Below are 26484 nucleotides of genomic sequence, written 5' to 3' on the forward strand. Positions count from 1 at the left end.
ATCAAAGTCTGAGCTACTCAAACAAATGGGAAGAGAAAGAATACTCTAGAGACAGAGAAAGGTTTATGCAAGAAGAGGAAAGTAGGTGTAGGGCACCTGAGATAGAAAGCTGGAAAGAATCAGGTCACAAAGGTCTTTAAAAACCATACCAAGGAAGATGAATTACATTACGAATTGAATGGGGGAATCACTGAAGGGACACAGGAAGTCTTACAATCAAATGTATGATTTAGAAAGTTCACTGGAAGAAGGCAGGATGGAAGGAGTCAGAATGGTTAGAAGATTACTTCCATAGTTTGGGGATTGACTATAAAGCCAGGTGACACGGTGGCTGAAAACCGCTGTGCTTATAATGTTGTTTATCATTTACATTTGTCACTGTCTTTTATCAATGAGTGAGTGAAAGTCGCTCAGTCATGTCCAAATCTGCGATACCATGGACTATACGGTCCATCAAATTCTCCAGGCCAGAACACTGGAGTTAGGTAGCCGTTCCCTTCTCCAGGATTGACCAATGAGAGTCTGAACAACTGTGGGTAATTAATCCAAATCTGTTGAAAATATTTGATTTCTATTTTAGCATTGCATAAAGTATGCACTCAAGTGTGCAATGTATGTTTTCACATATTCATATTGTTTTACCTACTATTTTTCTTAAAATAATAAAAATATTAACTGGCTATACAAAGTTTTGGAAAACTCTTAGTGTTTTCTTTAAGATGCTGCCATCTAGTGAAACTTCTATAAAATCACTTTGTTATGATCACATTCAAGTTTGTATCTTAAGGTCATTTATTCAAAATAATCACATTTTAATAACTTATGTTCTCTGCCATCCATGGGGAAACAATTGCACGTGCATTAAAATATATTGTAGGAGCCGCAAGTGATTTTTTTTTTATATTGTGCCACATATGTGACCACAGGGCCTTTAACAACATGGTATGGTGGGTGAGGTTACATATTTTCATCATCAGGCTATTCTTTATAAATAACTGATAATAAAAGTGCTGCCTTTTTATTCCTTGAGTTTCCTAAGAAAAATTGTGCTATAAAAACTTGTCTATGGGAAGCTGAGGAATAAAAATTACCTCATAAAAAAATCTCTTCAATTAGAAATGCTGGTGAGAAAAAAGAGAATTTTAAATTCAGAACTTTTTTCCCCCCAAATTTAATTTCATTGACATTATGAAAATTGTGTCTTAAAATACAAACAAACTGTGCATGTTCATGCATTCTTTTATATCTACTAAACCTAAACATTAGTCTGCAAACCTGGTTTTTGTGTGTGCTCAGAAGTTCAGTCATGTCCTACTCCTTGTGATTCCATGGAATGTAGCCCGTCAGACTCCTCTGTCTGTGGTATTTTCCAGGCACGAATACTGGAGTGGGTTGCCAGTTCCTACTCCAGGGGAACCTCCTGACACAGGCATTGAACCCAAGTCTCTCACATCTCCTGCATCGGCAGACAGATTCTTTACCACTGTGCCACCTGAAAGCCAAAACCCCTAAATCTTGACGGAGATTAATTGTATTTCTTCCCTGTTGCTCCAAAAACTTATGTTAATGTGAAGTATCTGTCATGTTTTTATGACATGTTGCTCATTTTTTGTGTTTGGGAAATAAAATACCTGTAAGAACTTTATTTCCTGTATGAGATCCTAGTTTTGGTCACATTATAATGAGTGAGTTTTCTAATTAACCGACTCTCCAGTATATTGCGTTTTCTCCATGGAAACCAATGCTATAGGGTTGGGGTCAGCAAATCTTTTCTGTAATGGCCAAAAGAGCAAATATTTCAGACTTGTCTTTCATGTGATCTCTGTTGCAATGATTCATTTCTGCTTGCAAAAGCAACCATAGACAATATCTAAACAAATGAGATTACCTGTCCTCAAATATTACTTCATTCACTAAAAAGGTCATGGTTTACATCCCTCTATTCTGGGGAAAGTGAAGTGTAGTCGCTCAGTCATATCCGACTCTTTGCGACCCTATGGACTGTAGCCTACTAGGTTCCTCCATCCATGAAATTTTCCAGGCAAGAGTTATACTGGAAAGGGTTGCCATTTCCTTCTCCAGGGGATCTTCCCAACCCTGGGGTTGAACCCAGGTCTCCCACATTGTAGGCAGACACTTTAATGTCTGAGCCACCCACCAGTGAAGTCCCTCTTCTGAGGAAAGTACCTGTAATAGCAGTTCGGAGTTATTTATTTTTAAGAGGTGTTAGAACAATCAAAAAGTGGATTCTTCTGCAATTATTGACTTCAAAAAACATCAATCAATAGATGTATTTCTTCAAAGTTGCAGCAAGTCTAATGTTTTAAGAAGGTAATTATTATATGTGCTCTTAGTAAGCTAACAATAGAACTCAGAGGTAAGACATGTTTGCAAAATGAACACCCTCATTTAATGACTTTTTTAAAAAACTCATGTTCATGTGCAAAGTTGTCTTAATGTGGAATAAATCACTATATTATTTAGCTAAATGTTTTCACATTTTGATCTACAGAGGAAAGTAGTTTTGATGGTAAGCAATTAAATTAGGAAATTACTACTTGAGTACAGTTTAGATAATATAAATTTACTGCTCCATGCTTTCCTTCTGGGAATTTAGTGTAAAGAGTCTTACATTCTAAAACACTGAGTTCTACCAGGCAGACATACAAAATACCTGAAACCGTACAAATAAATAATTGAGACACAATAGAGTCAGTAAGAGATTGTTCAGGTCTCTAGTCAACGTACAGGAAGAACACGGAGTAGATTCAAGAATAGCATTGCTTTTATGGGCCTCCTGAGAAACCTGTGTGCTGGTCAAGAAGCAACAGTTAGAACTGGACATGGAACAACAAACTGGTTCTAAATCGGGAAAGGAGTACATCAAGGCTGTATACTGTCACCTTGATTATTTAACTTACATGAAGAATACATCATGCAAAATGGCGAGCTGGATGAAGCACAAGCTGGAATCAAGATTGCCGGGAGAAATATCAATAACCTCAGATTCGCAGATGACACCACCCTTATGACAGAAAGTGAAGAACTAAAGAGCCTCTTGATGAAAGTGAAAGGGGAGAGTGAAAAAGTTGGCTTAAAACTTAACATGCAGAAAACTAAGATCATGGCATCTGGTCCAATCACTTCATGGCAAACAGATGGGGAAACAATGGAAACAGTTGGAGACTTTATTTTCTTGGGCTCCAATATTCCTGCAGATGGTGACTGCAGCCATGAAATTAAAGAAGACATACAGATGACTAACAAATACGTGAAAAGATGTTCAACATCACTCATTATCAGAGAAATACAAATCAAAACCTCAATGAGGTACCATTACATGCCAGTCAGAATGGCTGCTATCCATAAGTCTACAAGCAATAAATGCTGGAGAGGGTGTGGAGAAAAGGGAATCCTTTTACACTGTTGGTGGGAATGCAAACTAGTACAGTCACTATGGAGAACAGTGTGGAGATTGCTTAAAAAACTGTAAATAGAACTGCCATATGACCCAGCAATCCCACTCCTGGGCATACACACCGAGGAAACCAGATCTGAAAGAGACACATGTACCCCAATGTTCATCACAGCACTGTTTATAATAGCCAGGACATGGAAGCAACCTAGATGCCCATCAGCAGACGAATGGATAAGGAAGCTGTGGTACATATACACAATGGAATATTACTCAGCCATTAAAAAGAATACATTTGAATCAGTTCTAATGAGATGGATGAAGCTGGAGCCCATTATACAGAGTGAAGTAAGCCAGAAAGATAAAGACCAATACAGTATACTAACACATATATATGGAATTTAGAAAGATGGTAATGATAACCCTATATGCAAAACAGAAAAAGAGACACAGATGTATAGAGCAGACTTTTGGACTCTGTGGGAGAAGGCGAGGGTGGGATGATCTGAGAGAACAGCAGTGAAACATGTATATTATCAAGTGTGAAAGAGATCGCCAATCCAGGTTGGATGCATGAGACAAGTGCTCAGGGCTGGTGCACTGGAAAGACCCAGAGGGATGGGATGAGGAGGGAGGCGGGAGGGAGGATTGGGATGGGGAATGCATGTAAATCCATGGCTGATTCATGTCAATGTATGGCAAAAGACACTACAATATTGTAAAGTAATTAGCCTCCAACTAATAAAAATAAATGAAAAAAAAAATACATGAAATGCAAAAAAAAGCAATTAAAAGATGCTTGCTCCTTGGAAGAAATGCTATGACCAACCTAGATATCATATTAAAAAGCAGAGACATTACTTTGCCAACAAAGGTCCGTCTAGTTAAAGCTATGTTTTTTCCAGTAGTCATGCATGGATGTGAGAGTTGGACTAGAAAGGAAGCTGAGCACCAAAGAATTGATGCTTTTGAACTGTGGTGTTGGAGAAGACTCTAGAAAGTCCCTTGGACTGCAAGGAGATCCAACCATTTAATCCCAAAGGAAACCAGTCCTGAATATTCATTGGAAGTATTGATGCTGAATCTGAAACCCTAATACTTGGGCAACCTGAGCAAACAACTGACTCACTGGAAAAGACCCTGTTGCTATGAAAGATTGAAGGCAGGAGGAGAAGGGGACGACAGTGGATGAGATGGTTGGATGGCATCACCAACTCGATGGACATGAGTTTGAGTAAACTCTGGGAGTTGGTGATGGACAGGGAAGCCTGGTGTGCTACAGTCCACAGGGTAACAGAGTCGGACACAACTGAGTAACTGAACTGACCTGAAATTGCTTCAGCTGTGTCTGACTCTTTGAAACTCTAAGGACTGTGTGCAACCCAGGCTCCTCTGTCCATGGGATTCTCCAAGCAAGAACACTGGAGTGGGTTCTCATTTCCTATTCCAGGGGATCTTCCTGACCCAAGGATCGAACCCGAGTCTCCTACATTTCCAGCATTGGCAGGTGGGTTCTTAACCACTAGTGCCACCTGGTCAGCTTTATGTTAACTGAACTAGGCAGGACTTGGTTGCAGGGATGCTTCTAGTTTAAGCTGAGGTCACTACCTTGCCCTAGCTATTGTAAATAGTGCTGCAATGAACATTGGGGTACATGTGTCTTTTTCAATTATGGGAAACTTATACATTCTTAAAAATCATTGAACTCCTCAAAGAGGTTTTAATATTGTTTATGTATACCTATATTTACTGTATTTGTAATAAAAACAACTTTAAAATATATTATTTATTTAGGACAAAAACACAAACCCATTACATACTGACATAAATATTACATTCTTGGGGGCAAAATTGGAGTTTCTAAAAGAAACAAAGAAAAAAGAATGCTTTATATTTGGCATATATTTTATACAGAAATATAAATATTTGCTATTTGACTTAATGAAGGCAGCTGGTTTTATATATCTTCTGCATTTAATCTCTTGATTTTTTTCCTTTGTGAAATATAAGAATAAAATTGGACCTTCTACAGATATATATTCAGAAAAAGTACAAGTAATATAATAGCTTTTTCAGCTAACTGTGAATATTCTTTGATCCTATACCAGAATTTGACAAGGAGAACTTCCTGGGACTTGTGGTATGAAATGTGAAACCAAATCAGTGATCTTTCTATGCATTGCTACATTAAATCTATTGGCTGATTTTTCATTTTGAATAGATCTTTTACCCATGCATAATATGTAACAATATGTCTTGATATTTGGAAAATATCAATTCATTAAGTTATGTATATTTTCAATTATTTCATATTTCATAACATGTTCTTTTTAAAATTATATGTTACTTCTAAGCTCACCATAAATGTCTTTAAATACTGGAAAATGATCATATTTATGGAAATGGACACAATTTTTCCAAAACTCCAATTTCTCTTGGTAACTATTTTTCCCTTTGGCAACAAATCCTGCAAGTTATTTTCCTCAAATTGATAAACTCACTTCATTTTCCAAAATATGTCTCAAATGCCTAAGTATGATTTACTATCATTTGTCTGTAAGTTGCTCTTTCATGCAAAAATGGCTTTATATGAGGTTAAAGTGGGTAAGTTAGCTTGCAACTCAAATAATTGCATAAGTACATTACTTTGAGACAAACATCCTACTTCAGGATGTTGCTAAATGTTTTATGAAAAATTCCCATATTAAACCTTAAAAGAATAAAATTAAGGTATTGACATTTTACACAAATGTATTATTTTTACACTTGTACCAAGGAGATATATAACTCAAATTAACCTTTTCATGCTGTAATCAAATGTACACAATGACAGTACAAGTTTTGACTACCTTGACTTGTACAAAGATGCCAGCAGTTCAGCCCATCATTGCTTCTGCATTATCAGCGCAAAAGTCAACACAGTGAAGAAGGCAAAGAATGTCTTCTTCCTGGTATGAAAACTGTTTTGACCTGAAAGGGGCTTGAGAATGCCCAAGATTTTATGATTCACACTTTATGAGTCATTGCACCAAAAGATGAACTGCATTTATGGTACAGCATTTTGTCAACAATTTTCTTAAATATACTTGTATTTGTTATTTTGGATCATTAAGCAAATTCAAAATGTTATTATGTTCTTCCCCAGGGTTGTTTTGTTGGCTTTGATCTAGCACATGCAGTTGGAAATGTTGAACTTCACTTACATGACTGGGGAGTTGATTTTGCCTGCTGGTGCTCCTACAAGGTATCAACAGACTAGTTAACATATTTATATCTTTTTAGTCCACACTAACATTAATCTAAATATAAAAATGGATCAGTGACCAATTTTAGGTATTTGAATTACTTTTCTCATTTCCTTCATTACTGTATTTTGTGACTTTAGTTAATTGTAGAATCACTTAATGAAAAGTATAGGTTATTAAGTTTTGTTATTTCCATCCTTTATAGAGTATTTATTCCTTTAATTCTCTAATTTCTATGAAAAAATCAGGAAGTTCTGGACAAAACCTCCATACTTAGAACTTAATTCAAATTTAATCTAGTTTTTGTTAATATGTTGGGAAATTTCTACATAATTTAAAGATAATTCTTATGGAATCAACTTTATATTGACATATGAAGACAAGTTTATTGACAGGGAGCATAGAAATAGAAGTGATTTTAAGCATTTTAAAAATATAATCTTTTATTATTATTTAAATATTTTGTGGCAAAATCATTGAAATGAATGATCTTTGAAATTAAATAACTGGCAGCAGAACTGAGCTGTTTTCTACCAGTTCGGGCAAAAACTAGCCAAAATAGTAATAACTATTTATTCCCAATTAATAATGCTGCACTTCATTGCTTTTCTTTGAACAAAGTAACCCCAAATTCTGTTTTATAATAAAAGTTAAAATAATCACACATTTTGATCTTATCAAAGCTGGTTTCATAACAAAAAAGTAAAATTATTATTTTTAACATATATATTTAGGCAAACCTACACAGTTTAATTTACTCTCAATCCAGTATTTAAATACAGGAGCAGGAGGTCTTGCTGGTGCCTTTGTCCATGAAAAACATGCCTATACAATTAAACCTGCGTGAGTACTATCTTCAGATTTTCTTTGGTGGTGGATAAATGAATTTGAATTAATTAGTGTGCCAAACTTACATGTGTTCTTTAAGATGCTATCCAATAAGAATCTGGGTTGATTATAACTATTTTATTACTCTGTGAACAATGATATGCTTTATCGGAAATAAATGATTTCCAAAGAGTTCACTTGGTTGAACAAGAAATTTAATCATAAAAGAGAAGCTTCAATGCTAAAAACGAGTCCCTGTAATCATGTAGAGCAGATGGTTTAATGCAAAGAGACTACTTAACTTTTTTTCAAAAATTAGACTTTAGAAAAGTCCGGGTTTCTCACATTGATGAATAAATCAAAGGCAACCAGAGCTGTGGCTAATAGAGCTTAAAAGTGGTATGTGATTATTAAGATTACATCTACCTTTAAAGCTGGAAACTTATAATATGGTCTTGTAAGGAATATCTTCTGTCCTAAAAGATTTTATAATCCATGAAAACTGAAGAAGCTGAACACTGAACAACAGACTGACTACATAAAAAGAAATATTCTCAATTTTTATATAGCACTCTTCGTTTTTTAGATCAAGTATAAATGCAAATGTGATACACCAACAAATTTAACATTTTTATTTGACTGGGGAACTGTTAAGTGTTTCTATTATTTTTATCTAGTATGGAGAAAAAAAATAATATTCTGTAAAAAAAAATCCTTTCAAAATTGTATCAGAATGTGTGTGATGAGGAGACTGTCTAGACTCCTAATAGGTAATATAATAATGTTTGATTAATTTTCTGAACCTTCTCAGTCACTGGCTGAATGGTATAATCTTTATGAGAATTGAAAGCAAATTAGTAACAAAGCTTGGAGCCCCTCACATTTTTGAGATTCTCTGCATATAAATCATACAAATTTAAGATGATTTGCTACAGCTTGTTTAATTATATCTAAATTTCTTCAAGATTTTAAAGTTTTAAAATTCAATAGAACATTTTTTTAGACAGATATTTGTTAGGCACTCATCTACCTTGAATATATTAGGTTTCTCCCCTTGTTCCAAATTCTGCAAAGAATATCTTAGCTATGGGCTTCCCTGTTGGCTCAGCAGTAAAGAGTCCACCTGCCAAGCAGGAGATGCAGTTTCAATCCCTGGGTCGAGAAGATCCCCTGGAGAAGGAAATGGCAGCTCACTCCAGTTTTCTTGCCTGGGAAATCTCATGGACAGAGGAGCTTGGAGGGGTACAGTCAATGAGGCAGCTCATGAGTAGCTACTCATGGCTACTACTATAATAACTAAACAACAACAACATTAGACTTCTCCCCTTGTCCCAAATTATCTGAAAAGAATGTAAAAAGTATATTATAGGACTACCATGTAAGTTTTAAAAGGTCTTTTTTTTTTCCTTTATAAAAAACCCCATTGATAACATTTTACCTAGCCTAAGTGTTTTCCACATAGATGGTATGTAAGGTATTGCTTGCGTTTGTGTGAAGACTCACCACCCTGAGCATTTCCAACTCTCCACTTATTTAAACTGCACTGGAGGAATCGGCAAAGGGAAGCAGGGGGATGGTAAGTGATGTACACAAACTCTAGAGAATGCAAGCATTGGCAGTTACACTCTGGTTTTACAGCCTCTCTGCTGCACCTCAGAGCTCTTTCACCATTATTTGCCCTTCATGGATGAGGAACAGGAGAGGGCAGAAGCGTTGCAGTGTGCCTGCAGTGCCTCATCCTGTACAATCCCAACATCCTCTAGACCCAGTGAGTGAAGTCGCTCAGTCGTGTCCAACTCTTTGTGACCCTATGGACTATAGCCTACCAGGCTCCTCTGTCCATGGGATTTTCCAGGCAAGAATACTGGAGTTGGTTGCCATTTCCTTCTCCAGTAGGTAAGTGTTAAGTCTGTGCTCCCAGGAGAAAGACCATGCAGACAGAGCAGATTTACATTCCAGCCTGATCACCCACCTGCTGGTCCTGAAGAATGTTCTTGATTTCTCAGACATCTCTTGATGTCTCTTGATAAAGAGAACATAAGCATCTACCTCATAGAAAGTTATCGTGAGATTAAAATGGGATAATGAATGTAAAACAGCACAGCCACTGAAGCATGATAGGTGATCCATACATCTAGGCTAAGTATCTTTTTGCCTTACTGTGAAGTTGCATGTTAACTTGTAGAATTTTGACAAGTAGAGATCATTTCCCCTCAAGCAGGAAACATACCCTTAAAGGTTATGGTTTGTGACCTTTGCGATATTAAAGAATTTTGTACCTATGGCCAAGCTCAGACTGACCCTGTAAGCCTCTATTCCTGAAATTCTCTCTTATACTGGCCTCACCATCTTACTGGCTCATCTGCTAATTATGAGTTGATTGAGATCTTTATATGTGTTCACTTTATATTTGTACAAGAGCCATGCTTGTACAATCTTCTACTTGTACAGTGTGAAAATCACATACTATTAACTTCTGTTGCATTTTAAGTATCTAGTTTGGAGATCAACAAGACTCAAATCAATCTGACACACATAGTCCTTTTTACAGGAAACCCTGGTTGCTGTTTCTTTGTTTATCAGTTGTTAAAGCTTCTTTTTATGTGATACTAGAGGGACTAGTTCCACTGGTACCAACTTCTACCCTAAGTGCAATGTAACTCCTCTTTTAACTTTATGAAGTAAACTTGTGCTTAAAAAAAGGGTGACATCTAGTGGCAAAACATGTTATTTCAAATAAATAGTACACATAACTTTCCTGGTCCATTCATTCTTTATCCCTGCTTAAAGTATAGTGTTTTGCTTTTTTTTTCCCCATCATTCAACCATATATTTACAGTGCGATAATCATGTAACCAAAGCCTTTGATAAAGAGGTAGGACAGGATGGAGGTGGAAGTTAGCATTAGGTGCATATTAGGTACAATGTTAAACAAAATGCATAAATGTTTAAGTTGAGAAGGGTACTATGGGAGTGGATCCTGGAACTTGTAACCCTGAATTCTGAAAGTTTAATATTAAGCATAAATTTCAAAATATTTTTTATATGATGTTCCCATTAGCAACTGGCAAATTACATCTGTACCAAGAAATTTCACCATTTTTTGTTTGTTTATTTAAATAAGCATTTTGGCCATCGTTCAAAATTGGTGACCTAAGACTTTTTCCAAGAAACCTTTGCCAATAAAAATAATGAGTAGAGGGCACTGTCAATCTACTGTATTAAGCATTATAATTCAAATTGTTAATCTCAAATATAATTTGACCTTTTCCTAGTTTATCATCACATTTTTCTCATTTCAGTATCATATTCTAAACCTTATCTGTAGCTAAGAATTATACTTAACAAGGACTGGTTCTGAGTAAATGTCATCTTGTGTTTTTTGTTTTTCATGTTTGACAATTTTAGTGTATACAGTTACTAATCATTGTTCTGCACTATGAAGGAAATACTTTTAGCTGTAAGAATTCAAACATTAGAAATATATAACCTTTTAAAAAAATCCTTCAAGTGAAAGCTTAATTGCTCAGTTATATCCAACTCTTTGTGACCCCATGGACTGTAGCCTGCCAGACTCCTCTGTCCATGGGGTTTTCCAGGCAAGAAAATACTACTGGAGTGGGAGCCATTCCCTTCTCCAGGGGAATCTTCCTGACCCAGGGATTGAAACCAAGTCTCCTGTATTGCAGGTCCTTAAAAATCTTGCATTTTTCTTTTAACTTTAAAAGTGTTGACCTAAAAATAAATAAATAAATAAAAATAAAAGTGTTGACCTTTCTGAAAAACTTTAGATCAATACTTAACCTTTTGATATTAGAAGATTCAAACATAGGTGAGGCTTGTAAAACGATTCTTTTGTAAAAGCCCACAGACTGCAATTCAAGACACCACCCATCGCTTCTTGGTTTTTTTTAGAGAGACTCTAGCAAGAAACAGGCGGAGAAGGCAATGGCACCCCACTCCAGTACCCTTGCTGGAAAATTCCATGGACGGAGGAGCCTGCTAGGCTGTAGTCCAAGGGGTCGCTAAGAGTCGGACACGACTGAGGGACTTTACTTTCACTTTTCACTTTCATGCATTGGAGAAGGAAATGGCAACCCACTCCAGTGTTCTTGCCTGGAGAATCCCAGGGACGGGGGAGCCTGGTGGGCTGCGTCTATGGGGTCGCACAGAGTCGGACACAACTGAAGCGACTTAGCAGCAGCAGCAGCAGCAGCAGCAGCAGCAGCAGCAGCTGCAAGAAACAGGAGTGAGTCATTAAGATTCTTTCTGTGGCTTACTTTTTTTTTTTTAACTCTATCCAGTGAAATCATAGATACTAGAAAATTGCTGTTCCTCACTTTCCATTCAGGCATAAAGAATCTTTCAAATGCTCTCATATATTAGATCTCCTGAAATTCTTACTTCACCTAGTATTTTTTTTTTTTAAGTTTTCTGAGTGGTCAAGAATGGAGCCTACTGATAATTTTTTGAAAATGCTAGAATTTCAAATAATGCCAACACATTTCCATAAACAGTTAGAGGTATTTGATTGAAGGCTTTAAGTAGAAATGACATTTTTAAGCCTTTATTAAGAGCTTGAGTCATCTCCTTTATTGTAATAAGTAATTTGCAGGTTAAAAAGAACCAGTAGAAGAGGCTGGCTGACATCAGTGCATGGGAAAGGCAAATTTTAGAACTCAGAAGTATAGACTATTACTACTATTATTATTATTTGGGAACTTAAAAAATAGACACATAAAACAACATAAGAAAGTCTAAGAAAGGATAAAAATAAGCATCAAGAAAATTTATAAAAATGGCTTAAAAATTATAAGCATCTTTCACGCTTGACCCAACAGAACAATTAATGTTATATAGAGAGATCATTTAGGGTGTGATGATGATATATCCGATTATACTTCCTTCTCCAGGCAATGCTGGAGAAAACCACAAACCCAAACTCATCTATAATTTAAACCCTGTTTTGGTTTCTGTGATTCTTTCTGACTTACTACTTATCACATCTTTTTCTAGTATCTATATAAGGTCTTGGTGTTAAAGACTGGGAGAATGAGGGAGTGTCAGTGGTGGTAGTAAGGTGGGTAAATTCACAAGACTCCAGATACTTGCAAATGGGATAGGCCAATATCAATATATTTCTCAGTGCAAGTTTTCACAGAATCCTTAGTTAATCTATAACTCAGACCTCCCAGGGCATTTATTCTACACATTTAGCTTGTTTCTGGAGTTGGATGTTCAGTATGAATTAACGTGGATGGCATCTTAGCCACAACTTCCTGCCCTATCAGACAGCCGTATTAAATGAACTTGGCCACCCCTTTGTCCTTAATGTTATCTCCCACAACCCTATGTGACCTCCCACAGCCCTAATCTTCCAGTGAATCATTTCCCCTTGCTTCTTCTCCCATGCATTTGATTGCTTTTCTGTATTTGATAAAGTTTACTCTCTCACTTTTTCATTGATTCTCTCAATGCCTCAACCCTTGGTCCTTTTAACTCAGGTGTATCTCATCCACTGTAATGATGTCAACAACAGACATTTGCAGAAGATACCAACTGTATTTCTAGCTTTATCACTTGCTTACTTTCTATCCCTTACTTTTATCTGATTGCAAATTGCAAGAGCTTCTGATTATCAAAGTATTATTCTAGTCCGGAAAGATACATGACAATGTAGGAAAGTAAAAACTGTGAACTACTCACTTATAAAATTAACCTTTACCAAACACTCTTTCTCAATTAGTATTAACATTTATCTCTATGCATTATGATAAAAAATATTTTGGTCTCTTGCTGATCATAGAATGTTATAACACAGTAAAAATTGTATGCAAATGAATTGTAAAGTAAAATTTTTCAAGAGATTCAGCATTTCATGATGCAAGTTATACTGAAAAACTGCTGAATCACAAATCATGAACAATGAGAATATGTTACAGTCAAAAGCATTAATAAATGAAGTAGAGGAAATTAGGCATGGTACTTCAAAATCAAATGACTGGAATATGAGGGATTAAGAGGAACTGATGAATGCTTCAAAACTTTTGTGAAAATGATCATCTTTACGCTCATGCTAAAAAGTTAAACATAACACAAAAAGATTCTAGCTTGCTACCATGACATTTGTCAAGTACACCAAAAAACATTTGATTTACTACTCATTCTTCTTAATATTTGCATATTATAATTTTAATGTAAGTTTTATCAAATTATAAATTAAATTTATTATACAATTTAAAGTTTTATTTTTCAAAAGCATCCCAATCAAAACTTTTATTTTTTCCTTCATTATGTACTACAAAAGTATGGTTACTGGTTTAAAATATATGTATTTTATTTATTTATTTTTTTTAATATTATTTTATTAGTTGGAGGCCAATCACTTTACAACATTTCAGTGGGTTTTGTCATACATTGACATGAATCAGCCATAGAGTTACACGTATTCCCCATCCCGATCCCCCCTCCCACCTCCCTCCGCACCCGACTCCTCAGGGTCCTCCCAGTGCACCAGGCCCGAGCACCTGACTCATGTATCCCACCTGGGCTGGTGGTCCGTTTCACCATAGATAATATACATGCTGTTCTTTCAAAACATCCCACCCTCACGTTCTCCCCCAGAGTTCAAAAGTCTGTTCTGTACTTCTGTGTCTCTTTTTCTGTTTTGCATATAGGGTTATCGCCACCATCTATCTAAATTCCGTATATATGTGTTAGTATACTGTAATGTTCTTTATCTTTCTGGCTTACTTCACTCTGTATAATGGGCTCCAGTTTCATCCATCTCATTAGAACTGATTCAAATGAATTCTTTTTAACGGCTGAGTAATATTCCATGGTGTATATGTACCACAGCTTCCTTATCCATTCGTCTGCTGATGGGCATCTGGGTTGCTTCCATGTCCTGGCTATTATAAACAGTGCTGCGATGAACATTGGGGTGCACGTGTCTCTTTCAGATCTGGATTCCTCAGTGTGTATGCCTAGAAGTGGTATTGCTGGGTCATATGGCAGTTCTATTTCCAGTTTTTTAAGAAATCTCCACACTGTTTTCCATAGTGGCTGTACTAGTTTGCATTCCCACCAACAGTGTAAGAGGGTTCCCTTTTCTCCACACCCTCTCCAGCATTTATTGCTTGTAGACTTTTGGATAGCAGCCATCCTGACTGGCGTGTAATGGTACCTCATTGTGGTTTTGATTTGCATTTCTCTGATGATGAGTGATGTTGAGCATCTTTTCATGTGTTTGTTAGCCATCTGTATGTCTTCTTTGGAGAAATGTCTGTTTAGTTCTTTGGCCCATTTTTTGATTGGGTTGTTTATTTTTCTGGAATTGAGCTTCAGGAGTTGCTTGTATATTTTTGAGATTAATCCTTTGTCTGTTTCCTCATTTGTTATTATTTTCTCCCAATCTGAGGGCTGTCTTTTCACCTTACTTATAGTTTCCTTTGTTGTGCAAAAGCTTTTAATATATATGTATTTTAAAAGAATTTTCCCAGTGTTTCATGCATGCTCAGTTGCTCAGTCATGCCTGACTCTGCGACCCCATGGACTCTAGCCCACCAGGATCCTTTGTCCATGGAACTATCTCAGCAAGCATACTGGAGTGGGTTGGCATTTCCCCCTCTGGGGGATCTTCCCCACCCAGGGATCAAACCCAAGGCGCCTGCAACTCCTGCATTAGCAGGCGGATTCTTTAAAACGAGTCGCTTAGTCCTGTCCGACTCTTCATGACCCAAGGACTATATAGTCCATGGAATTCCTCAGGCCAGAATACTGGAGTAGGTGACCTTTCCCTTCTCCAGGGGATCTTCCCAAATCAGGGATCAAACCCAGGTCTCCCACATTGCAGGCATATTCTTTACCAGCTGAGTCACAAAGGAAGCCTAGCAAATAATGAGGACTTCTAATATATCCATATATCTTTCCAATCTTAGGAATTCAGCATGATGAAGCTTCCATTTATCCTACTCCAACACAAATATCCTTTCTAAGGTGCTCACTGCTTTATCAAGTAAAGAGAATGTTTCTCAGTCATTTGAGGAGGCATAAGCAAATATAACCAACATTTATTTTCATATATGAAACCTTCATAGATAGAAATAAATATAGGACGTTGCTTTTTTTTTTTTAATCATACAACCCATTGGAGATGTTTCAATGGTTGAATAAACAATTTAAATGATAGGTAATATAGGGTTAGAATATGTGCCACAAGGCAATTCCTAAATAACTGCTGGGTGGATTCTCATGTATCACCATAGGAACAGTGAAGGGATAGATAACTCAGAGCTTCTTTGGACAAGCTTGATGAAGTTTGTGGTGAAATTTACAGATACTGTTCCTCTGCAAAATGGAATGCTATGTTAACTAAGTGCATAAATTTAAGTTGTTACTTTGAAAGCTGAATTTGTTGCCTATGAGAGAGATTTCACTCAATTAGTTTCATAAATTTAAGGAAGTATAATGAATTACTTAAATGGCTTTTCTTTAAAGGATATGTCAAGTGATCTTTTTATACACTTGATAGAATTCTTATGGAATCTGAGTTATTGACTTAACATTTAAAAGTCTGCCTGTATCATAATCTTGCTCTTTATCTCTTTTCTACAGTATTTTAGAAATTATAAACGGTAGTAAAAGCAGGTTTGCTTCATATTCTCACTTAGTTCCAGAGCCATGCTCGTGAGTGGCTTATACCTATGAGAAATCCTAGTCTCCAAATTCTCATTGTAAAGGATCCAAAGGAAGACAATATGATTGGAGAAAACTCACCTATGGATTCATGACACATAAATCATTCCTATCTTCACTCAGAAACCATTTTAGATCAATAATTCTAAAAGGATCCCTCACCTTCACAGCTTGACTTTTTATTATGCAAATCATCCAGATAATTTTTGAGTGTGGTGAATTTAAGCTGTGATCATAAAAATAATGTTTATGCACTGAGGCATGATCACATTCAAGAATAATTTCAATAAATAATCTGATTTTCTCAACTCAAGAGATAAAGGAATCCCGACTCTTAAAAGAAAACAGGAAGAGTAATTATCAGTATAAAACTACATTAAAGTCAATGTTGTCTGCAAATCAGTATTCTCAGATAATGATGACATAATCACTAATATGAGAAAATTGAAGTCCTTTGAAACCTCAAAATTTATTTTCTCTTAGAAAATTGCAGTCTAGTGTCCCTGAAGATTTATCAGGTCAGTGAATCCTTTAGACACAAAATGTAAACTTGTCAAAGAGCTTCAGCTCTTGTTTTAATTACTTCAAGTTTCGTCCCTAAAATGACCTTCAGAACACGAAAAGTTTCTTTTTTAATATAAAATATGAAGAGCTATTACTAAACTTCATTTGTTCTTGTTGAGAAAACACACGGATCCATCTGACTCTATAGGAGGTGCAGTGATACATGTTGTGTGGGGCGGCATGGGAAACTACTCACTGCACAAGAGCCCCTGGGTCCTGCTGCTTCCAGCACTGAGCTGGGCTGACTTCACAGGCCACGAGAAAGCTTGTGATGCACGACTCAAAACAAAGGTCTGAATTCCTATGAGTCAGTTTCTCTTTGGTCACTTGTTTTTAACTCCACCCCAGAGGATAGAATTTGATTGAGTAGAAATTATCCCTTTTTTCTGGTGTTGAGGTTTGTCTTCATCATGATAAGTTCATGTAAAGATAGATTGCCTTTACTCTCTTCTAAATCTCTGTCCCAATCAGATTTGGTCAAAGTCTCAGAAGATTTGGCATTAGTATGGAAACCTAGACAGCAAATGACCATTTGAATCTTTTTTTTTCCCTAAGGGTGCCTGTGATCTTTGTGAGAATTCATTTTAGTATGTCCAGTGTGATTGCTTGAAAAATTGACTATAATATAATTCTAAATGTTAAGGTACAGGGACATTGTCCTTCTGATCTTCCTTTATTATCATAATCCACAATGCCTGAGAATATATATATATATATATATCTTTATTTTGTTGTTGAATACATGGCTCTTTCTTTATTCTCAGCATAATAGACAAACCATCTTCTAGCATATAAAAGCATTTCTACTTTGCAAGTTACTCTGAAGTGAGTATGATTTGCAAAATACTGTCAAATTAAATATGCATTTCCATATGCTTCTACAAAGACTAAATATATCCATGAAAACCAGCTATAGACAACTTTAAAAATCCTTCGTGAGTATTTTAATCAACATTGCAAATAGTACTTTCTAAAGTCCTAAATTCAGAAATCTTGATATGTTTTGTGATTTTAGCATCAATATCACCAGATGATTATAAACCAATATTTTAAAATAATAATAGATTTCAAGAAATGATAAGCAGAAAATTTTTGTTAATGAAGCTTTCACACCAAGAAAATACTGATTTAGCTCGAGTAAAGACAACATACTATTCTGAATCTTCAGGAAACAGTTTTCAGTAACCAAAATTTATAATATCAGGAATTTTTGTAACTATGCTTATCATACTGTTAGCTCACTGGACATATTTTAACAAGGCTTCTTTTGAATAAGATTTGAAGATGTAATTGAATATGTATCAGAACCAAGTAAAGCACTCTCTCATAACGATATTTCCATATGACTGGGCAAATGAGTGGATGAAAAGGAATTGAATCCCCGTAACTCCTCAAACTCCTTTCCAAAACAGCATTAAATCAGTTGACTTAGAGCAGAACAATTGTGAATACTTTTTTTTTTTTTAACAAATTAAGAATTGATAAACAAGACCTTCTTTACTAACAGTGAGTTGGTAATATTTTACCTGTCTAATGTTATGGCCATATTGAGCCTTGAAATAGTCATGCTTGGAAACTCATTGCTGACAAGGAGTGAATGCACAGTTCACAAGCTGAAACATCCCATTTTGTCAAGATTTTCATCATCATTAGCACCTTTGAATCTGTTCTATCACTTAGCCATAAGTTTACTTTTCCTTCAAATATGGTCTTTACTAACTGCTTAGATTTAGATTCTCCCTGCTCCTTCTCTTATTTTTAGTTGAGTTCTGTTTTTGTTTTTTGTCATTTGCTATAGTTTATATCTACTGCTTTCCCTGATCATCTTTCCTATTCTAATAACAGCTTGAACTTTAGCAATTGTGTTCCTCTTTTCCAACCCTTTCTTCTCCTTCTGCATGGTAGCTTAGCAATATTAATGCTTCACTGTGAGAGATGACCTAAAAATTTACTGGGATACTTATATAGTGTGCACCCATGCTCATGTCATACCCAACTGACCTCACTTCCCTGAAGGCAGAGTTGCTCAAACCCACCCTTGTTTGCATTTGGCATCCTACTGGAATGCTTGCTTAGAAAAGACTGTCAGTGGAGGCTAGAAGAAACACCTTGGCCAATTACAGAGGGATAGAGCTTGGAATAACTAAAAAGAAAGATGGGGGGAAAAAAGCATATAATTGTACATTAAAAGAAGTTAATATTGTCACTGAACACTATGGAAAAATTTGGACTTAAAATCCTTTCAGACATGGCTGAATTATGTCCCTGTGCCACATTTACATTCTTTAAAGAAACATTTATTGAACATCTACTATAGTCCAGGCATTTTTAAAAAATCTTTTGGGTATATGGATAAATAAAGCAAAGAATCCTTCCTCTTATAGAGCTTACATTCCATTAAGGACAGCTGGATTATATTCAGAGCAAATTGCACGATACATTTGAAATTGATAAGTCCTATGGATAATTGGAAAAACAGGACTGAAAAGGGGGTATAAGAATACTCTGGAAAACTTGGCCATGCACAGAATTCAAAAGGCATTCAGGAAGGCTCATCATTGGGAAATATGATATGGATGAAGAGATGAAGGAGGTGAAAAGTGGGACAAACAATTATTTAGTGAAGAGGATTCCAAGCAGTGGAAGTATTTTATCAAAAGCTCAAAGACAAGAGTGTGTTGAGAAAGCCAGCATGGCTGGAACAGATTAAGCAAATTGCATATTAGTGAGACAAAATGGTCCAGGAAATGCAGATCCTTATACGGCAATGTAAAGACTTGGGATCCATTCCTATTTTGCCTGAAAAGTGGCATGATGTAGCAAATTTAAAATGATCATTCTGGTGATTTTCTTGGGAACGGGTGGTAAGAGGGTAATGGTGGACTTTGGGAAACCTGCTGGGGAGCCATTGAGGAAAGAAGACAAGAGTGACAACAATTTAAAGCAGGGGAGCAGCAGAGGAGGTGATGAGATGTTGTAGGCTTCTAGGGCTTCCCTGATGTCTCAGACAGTAAAGAATTCACCTGCAATGCTGGAGACCTGGGTTCGATCCCTGGGTTGGGAAGACCCCCTGGAGGAGGGCATGGAAACCCAGTCCAGTATTCTTGCCTGGAGAATCCCCATGGACAGAGGAGCCTGGCGTGCTACAGTGCATGGGGTCACAAAGAGTTAGACACGACTGAGCAAATGAACTGACTGAATGAACTGGGAGGACATAGAGAAAAGTTTGGCTAGAGGGACAGGAATGAGGGGAGAATTAAAGACTGATGTCTATTCAAATGATGCTGTTACTCAAATGGCATACCGTTGTTTCATTAATCAACTACAAACATATTTCTTGAGCATCTACTAGGCAAAGCAGTATGAAAACACCGGGAATTCAGAAATATCTTCTTGGAATTTATCATTCAGTGTGACAAGCAAAAGAGAGAGAGAAGTTGGAGAAACCTTTTGCTGAGGAGGTGATACATGAACTGACTGGAGAAATCCTAACTTTTAGTCAGACTGAAACTGAAAGGGAACAGTGGGGTGTTCTAGGCAGGATCATCGAGGTCCTTGTGTTTCAAGTTAGAAGTTTTGATTTTTATCTTAAAAAGAAAGGGGCTCAAGTCTCAACACCTTGCCAGGTCTTGGTTTGATTATGCAAAAAATAAATAGTTACACCTGGACATCTCTAAGATTCGCTTCCAGTTTTTAAACTCTGATTCTCCTGTAATAAATATGAAGCTTTGAAGAAAGCAAACTGCTGATAAGGATAACTCAGAAACTAAAACCAGTTTAATGGAAATCTATGCATCATCAAGCATATTGATGAGTCTGATGACCCTCTTCCCTTCCGCTTTTTTTTGATAATAGGTGGATACAGTAAAGCCCAGTAAGTTGAGACAAATTTGTAACAAACTTTACTGTAATCTTCTCATATTTGCCTTTTCTCAAGTATGAAAGAGTACCCTGTTCCCATTTCTTAAAGTTTAGCTGCCAAAAAATTTTATTATGGAAATTAAGACTATATAAAAGCGATGTGAATGAATAAATTTCTCATTATGTCCTGAATGAATAAATTTCTCATTATGTCCTGAATAAAACCACCTTTGAGGAACTTTGATTCTGTGAAACCTGATTATTTGATGAGGGTTTTAAGTACTACACTTTCACTTAAGGTTAGCTTATAGAGGTGAAGAAAGAAACTGCAACCCACTACAGTATTCTTGCCTGGAGAATTCCACAGACTGAGGAGCCTGGTGGGCTATAGTCCATGGGTTACAAAGAGTTAGACATGACTGAGTGACTAACACACACACACTAGCTTATAGAGGACATTAGGATATGACAGACATTCAAATTTATCTGCAATTGCTATTACAGATTTTGTTTAAAAATAAACAATTATGCTGTACCCCAAATGTTCTATTTTTTGTAATGCTGTAACAGTTTTGTTGATTCAACACATTTTTTGAAGTCATGTAAGCAGTAAGACAATTGTATTTAGTTCTAACTTGAGACCTCAAGAGACAAAGAGAGAAAGAAAAATAAGAGAAGAGGGGTGGTAGGGTAGGAGGGAAGAAAATGAAGAAGAGGGAAGAGAAGATGAAAAGGAAAAGGGGAAAAAGAAGAAACTTGCTCCCAATCAAGTTTACATTTCTAAGCACAGACTTAAATTATTAAATGTATGGTAATAAACTGCCAAATAAAAGACATTATGAAAGCAGTTTTTATGCAAATATACTTTCTTAGAAAAGACCGTGATCTAATTTCTTTATATGTTGGATTGTGTTCCAATGATTAATTGCATTTTTAACAGAAGTCAGGAAAACTGGGATAAGTTGTTTTGTTTAGTTTTGGTGAGTTATGGGGTGAGGAGAGGTAAGGGGCTTGCAGAACAATTTAAATTAATTCAGTGCATGAAATATTTAGGGATACATACTGGAGATTCTGCCATTAAAGGCTTGCTAAGGAGATCAAGGAGCATTTGGATGTTTCATTTTATAACTCTTAGCATCCAAAACCATATTCAGTGGATCCCTGGTGGATTCCTCTTACTGAATCTGAATATCACGTCTCAAAGATGCCTTTATTATAAGTGCTGCTTTCCATTTGATAATACTTATTTGAAAATCCTTTTAGGAAATTTATGATGTTCAAAGAACAAAAAGCCTATTAAAATCTTTACTTTCTATTATTTATTGGATCTCTTCCAACAACTTCTCTCAAAATTCTGCTAATATCTTCATTCCAAGTAAATTAATTCCCTGTTTGATTTTTAATTTTTGATGGCAAGAGATTAAAATTTCTACCCAAGTATGATGAGATAGCATCTTAATTGTTATTATTCATATTCAGCTCATAGATATGATGTATGAGCCTGTTGTGATAATAGCTCTTATAAACTAATTTAATGGTTTTTAATTTTACTTCATTAGCTTTAGAATATTTTCTTATTAGAATTCATGCTAAAGTTTCATTTATATTACATTTCTTTTGCATTTTGATTTACCTTTCCTGTATTCCAAGTGGTGAGGGTCTTAAAATGAATTTAACTTTCCCCAAGGTTTTTTGAAATGCATTTTGAGTTTGAATAAGTATTCTTTGAAATAATCATTTCTTTATTGACTTTAAACAGCCCCCATTTCATTTGTCGAGGCTTCAAGGTGTAATATATGATTGATATGCTTATTCAGATTCACTGTATTATATCCATCAGTCCGTCAGTCAGTTCAGTCACTCAGTCAAGTCCGACTCTTTGTGAACCCATCATTAGATCCATAGGTTCACACATTTTGAAGAAGAGGAAATGACTACAGAGATTATCAAAGATCAGAAGGAATAATTTTTTTTTTTTTTGCAGGAGAAACATTGTATATAAATAGAATGTGGCTGTCATCTAGCCCGGTGTTTTGCTAGGTCAGAACCCCAAGTGTAGTATTTAAGTAATCGAAGGAATATTGCTTTTTTTTTAAGAATCTCTGATGAATTAAAAAAAAAAAAAACCTGTCTCAGGTGATTTTGCATATGTTTATGAATATACTTGGTCATGATGGTCCATATCTACATTTGGGCTTCAAGGACCAATAATTGTTTTATCTTCAACTGTTTATACAGTCTCGGAACCTCAGTTTTCTCATTTGTATAATGAGGATGATAACACGATCTACATCATATGATTCTTTTGAAGAGTAAGCGATTGTTTAGAACTATGTCTGACTCATAATGAAATCTCAATTAACATTTGTTTTTGTTGCTCTCAGAATTAACAAAACAACTTTTGACAACCTAAATCAGGAAGAACCCATATATTCCTAAGTCAAACTCTTTTGGAGTGTTTTTACAATATCTTTGCTTAAGGTTTGAGGACAGTCAATCACTTGTTTTCACATTGTTCATTTTTATTATTTGGAAAATAATATGGGGAAAAGACTTTATCTCTCAAACATATTATCTTAATAAAATATGTTTTCCTTTTCTTATTTAAATTAACAATGGTTTTCAAAATTTTAATCTAGTTATGGTAAAAGTTATATGAATATGGGCTCTTATATTAAAAATATATCATTGATGGTGTTTATCATGAAAATATTCAGAATATTCAGAAATTAAAGAAGAGATCCTAAGATTTTTACTTCACAAGGAATTAAGTGTAAAAAGAAACTTTAATAAGACAAAGTGTCATTCTCTTGTTGTAATACCCCATTTAAGTTATTACTTTTTATCATGTAAAAGTATAGAGTGATTAAATTTAGAAAGCTTCAATTATTTTCATTGAAATAACATTTAGAATTTCATTAAGATTATAGATATGACAAACGATTACAAGAATATGATAATTATTAATATTTTATATCAGAATAAATATTCAATGAAGAAAAGCATCATATGAAAAATCAGTAACAGAGACAATTAACCACTACTGACTTCAGGACTCTGAAGCACACCCAACATGGAATATCTCCTCCATCCTATTTTTTCTTAATTGTAAGAGTGTCTGTATTATGCTTTGTTGAATTCTTCTGATGAATATTTTCTTCAAGTTATTGCTTTGGTAACAGAATTCAATGGTGTTACTGTCACATCTAGATATTAGACTTTCCTGCCATACATTTGATCCTCCGGCTCTGAAGCACTCTGACCCAGAGTGATAGTTATTAGGGAATTAGGGTATAAAAAGCCTCTATGAAGAGTCATTGTTTTTTCTTCTGTTGCTCTTACTCTGCTTCTCTTACTGAGTTCAATAACCAGGTTGATGAAACTGAAACTCCTCACCCTTTCCGAGTCTCTGATTTCATTTTTTTCAGTATTTCAATCCACTCAATATCTCACTCCTAACAAAATCTATCAACAACTCTGCCTTCTTTAGCTCTTGTTTGCTATCAAACATCTAGGTTTTGGTCCATTTTCCCTCTCTCAATTCTTTCCACTTTGTTATTTCACCTGAATCCATTATTCTTGATGTAAAGTCACAGGTCACACCCATAGTTCTTAATAGTGAGCCTCATAATGTCATGAACACCAGGAGGCAAAGATGGGGGACTATGCACCCACCCTTTGTTGAATTAATAGTTGTTTAATGAGCTTCACACCCATACCCAAAGACTTTAAGTTTTTTGTGGGAAGAAACCATTCCTATTTTAGTTCACTATACTATTTCTATCTTTTGCTTCTAGCAAGGTGTGTCATTAACTACTTTTGAAGAATTATTGAAATACAGGAAAACTCTAATAAGCCTGATTTTTTTTTTTAAAAAGGTAATTTAATTAGTACTATAAATGACAGAATGAATCACTTATAAAAAGCATCAACTCTAGCTTCGTGGTAACTTCCATTAAACTATTTTACTCTACTCTAGTTGAGTCTATTTTACTTTTAGCTCCTGCTCTTCTGCTCAGCTTCTAGGCACTGATGATCTCAGGTTCTACTAGGTTATTGGTTCGTTAAGATACTTGTTTTGAACTCCCTCCTTCAACTTCCTTCTGAGGATGTGTATCAAACACAGTTTCTAACTGTGGGTCAGTGTTCCTGCCTACTTACTGGGCAGGATATGGGCTTAACCAGCTATGTTCCTTTAGATGATCACTCAAACTCTGTAAGCCTTACTTTTTTTCAAACATAAAATGAGAGAAGCAATACCTACCTCAGCATGTTGTTGCAGATTAAGTAAGGTGACTGACACAATCTTGCCCACTTTTCCAGCAAGCAAGTCTTCATTTCTGCTCTTTCTTCCTTAGCAATTCACTATGCAAAAGCTTTGCCCAAACATGTCTTTTGAATAGGATTTCCTGTTGGCATGAGAAGAGATAATCTGATTACTCTGAAATGTTATATAGGGTTATATAATTTTCATCCAGAAGTGACATAGATGTAGGGGCCGAGGGTGATGAATGATAAAGAACTAGAATCTCCAATGGGACTAGTCCCAGTATCTTTTGTAATAAGCCACTGAATTATTGTTGCTTAGTTGCTAAGTCGTGTCTGACTCTTTTGCAACCATGGACTGTAGTCGGCCAGGCTCCTCTGTCCATGGGATTTCCCAGGCAAGACTACTGGAGTAGGTTTCCATTTCCTTCTCCAGGGGATCTTCTCAACTCAGGGATCGAACCAATGTTTCTTTCATTGCAGGTGGATTCTTTACCACTGAGCCACCTGGGAAGGCCAACCCACTGGATAGTAAAGCACAATTTCTTTAGTGAATAAATTCAAAAGAGGCATATCATCATCAAACAATGAGGCAACTTAGAAACAATTAAAATATTATATTTGTACTTTTTCCAATAAAAATTTAAAGTACTTTTATGGATTCAGTAAATAAAGCATAAAAATGGTGACTTGATCTCTGTTACAGAATCAGATCCAAGTATTTTTTTCTCTAAAGAAGAACATATTTTCCCTTTGTGTATTTACTTATTCTTTTCAGATATGGGTTATGAACATATCATCAATACTTTTAAGCATTGGCTATTATTTCCTCCTGTGATACCATGTTCATACACTAGGTCTTTGATGTTTCTGTCAGATATGCCCAGCAATCATAATTCATACTCTTGAATTTTTTAGTAGCACTACACAAAAATGACAAATACCTAGTCTTTTTAATGAATACAGAAAAATGAAAGAAAAGTTGCTAAATAAAAAAAAAAAGTATAGAAGTACTCTACCAATGTTTATTTTGAAGCCATTGAAAAAAATGGGGAAAAATGCCATTTTTTTAATGACCCTATTTCACAGCCACTGTATTTGCCTCAGATTTTTAAAAAGCATAATGCCAAGAGGAAATTTTTTAATTCATTTCCAACAGAAAGCTTTATGTGCAAAAGTGCTTATACATTGTTTTTTAATTTGTAACTACAGAAATTTTCATGAACAAACTGCAGCATTTTTCTTCTCTTTCAAAAGATAGAAGTAATAAAACAATAATCAATACCTCTGTACTATGATAGTGAATAAGTCTAATTCATTCAAGCTAAAACTCCTTTCTTAATTCCTTTTTTTATGCAACCATAATCTTAGTCTCAATAGAAAGGATGATATTGAGTTCCTCTCAGTACACAGCATAGTTCCCTACTGACTGAAAGAATAAGTTTTCAATAAATTCATATCATGATAAACATAAGTACCTCAAACAAACAGCACAGTGATCTTGCTTTCCCATTCACTTTATCTCATTGATATAGCTCAGTTACAGGTTCAAATTAAGATATATTCTGATTCTGAATATTTAATATGAAGCATGTGAAAACTTTAACA

General features: G+C 35.5%; 1 protein-coding gene across 1 annotated transcript in view; it reads left to right on the forward strand.

The window, feature by feature from the left end:
* Nucleotides 1-26484, forward strand: part of KYNU (kynureninase) — a 125822-nt gene that overhangs the window by 78918 nt on the left and 20420 nt on the right. The window contains exons 9-10 of the mRNA XM_065931472.1: nt 6561-6659; nt 7430-7503. Coding sequence (XP_065787544.1) covers nt 6561-6659; nt 7430-7503 — 173 coding nt within the window. The remainder of the gene's footprint in view (nt 1-6560; nt 6660-7429; nt 7504-26484) is intronic.

The sequence above is a fragment of the Muntiacus reevesi genome, chromosome 3, assembly GCF_963930625.1.
Source record: "Muntiacus reevesi chromosome 3, mMunRee1.1, whole genome shotgun sequence".
Lineage (NCBI taxonomy): Eukaryota > Metazoa > Chordata > Mammalia > Artiodactyla > Cervidae > Muntiacus > Muntiacus reevesi.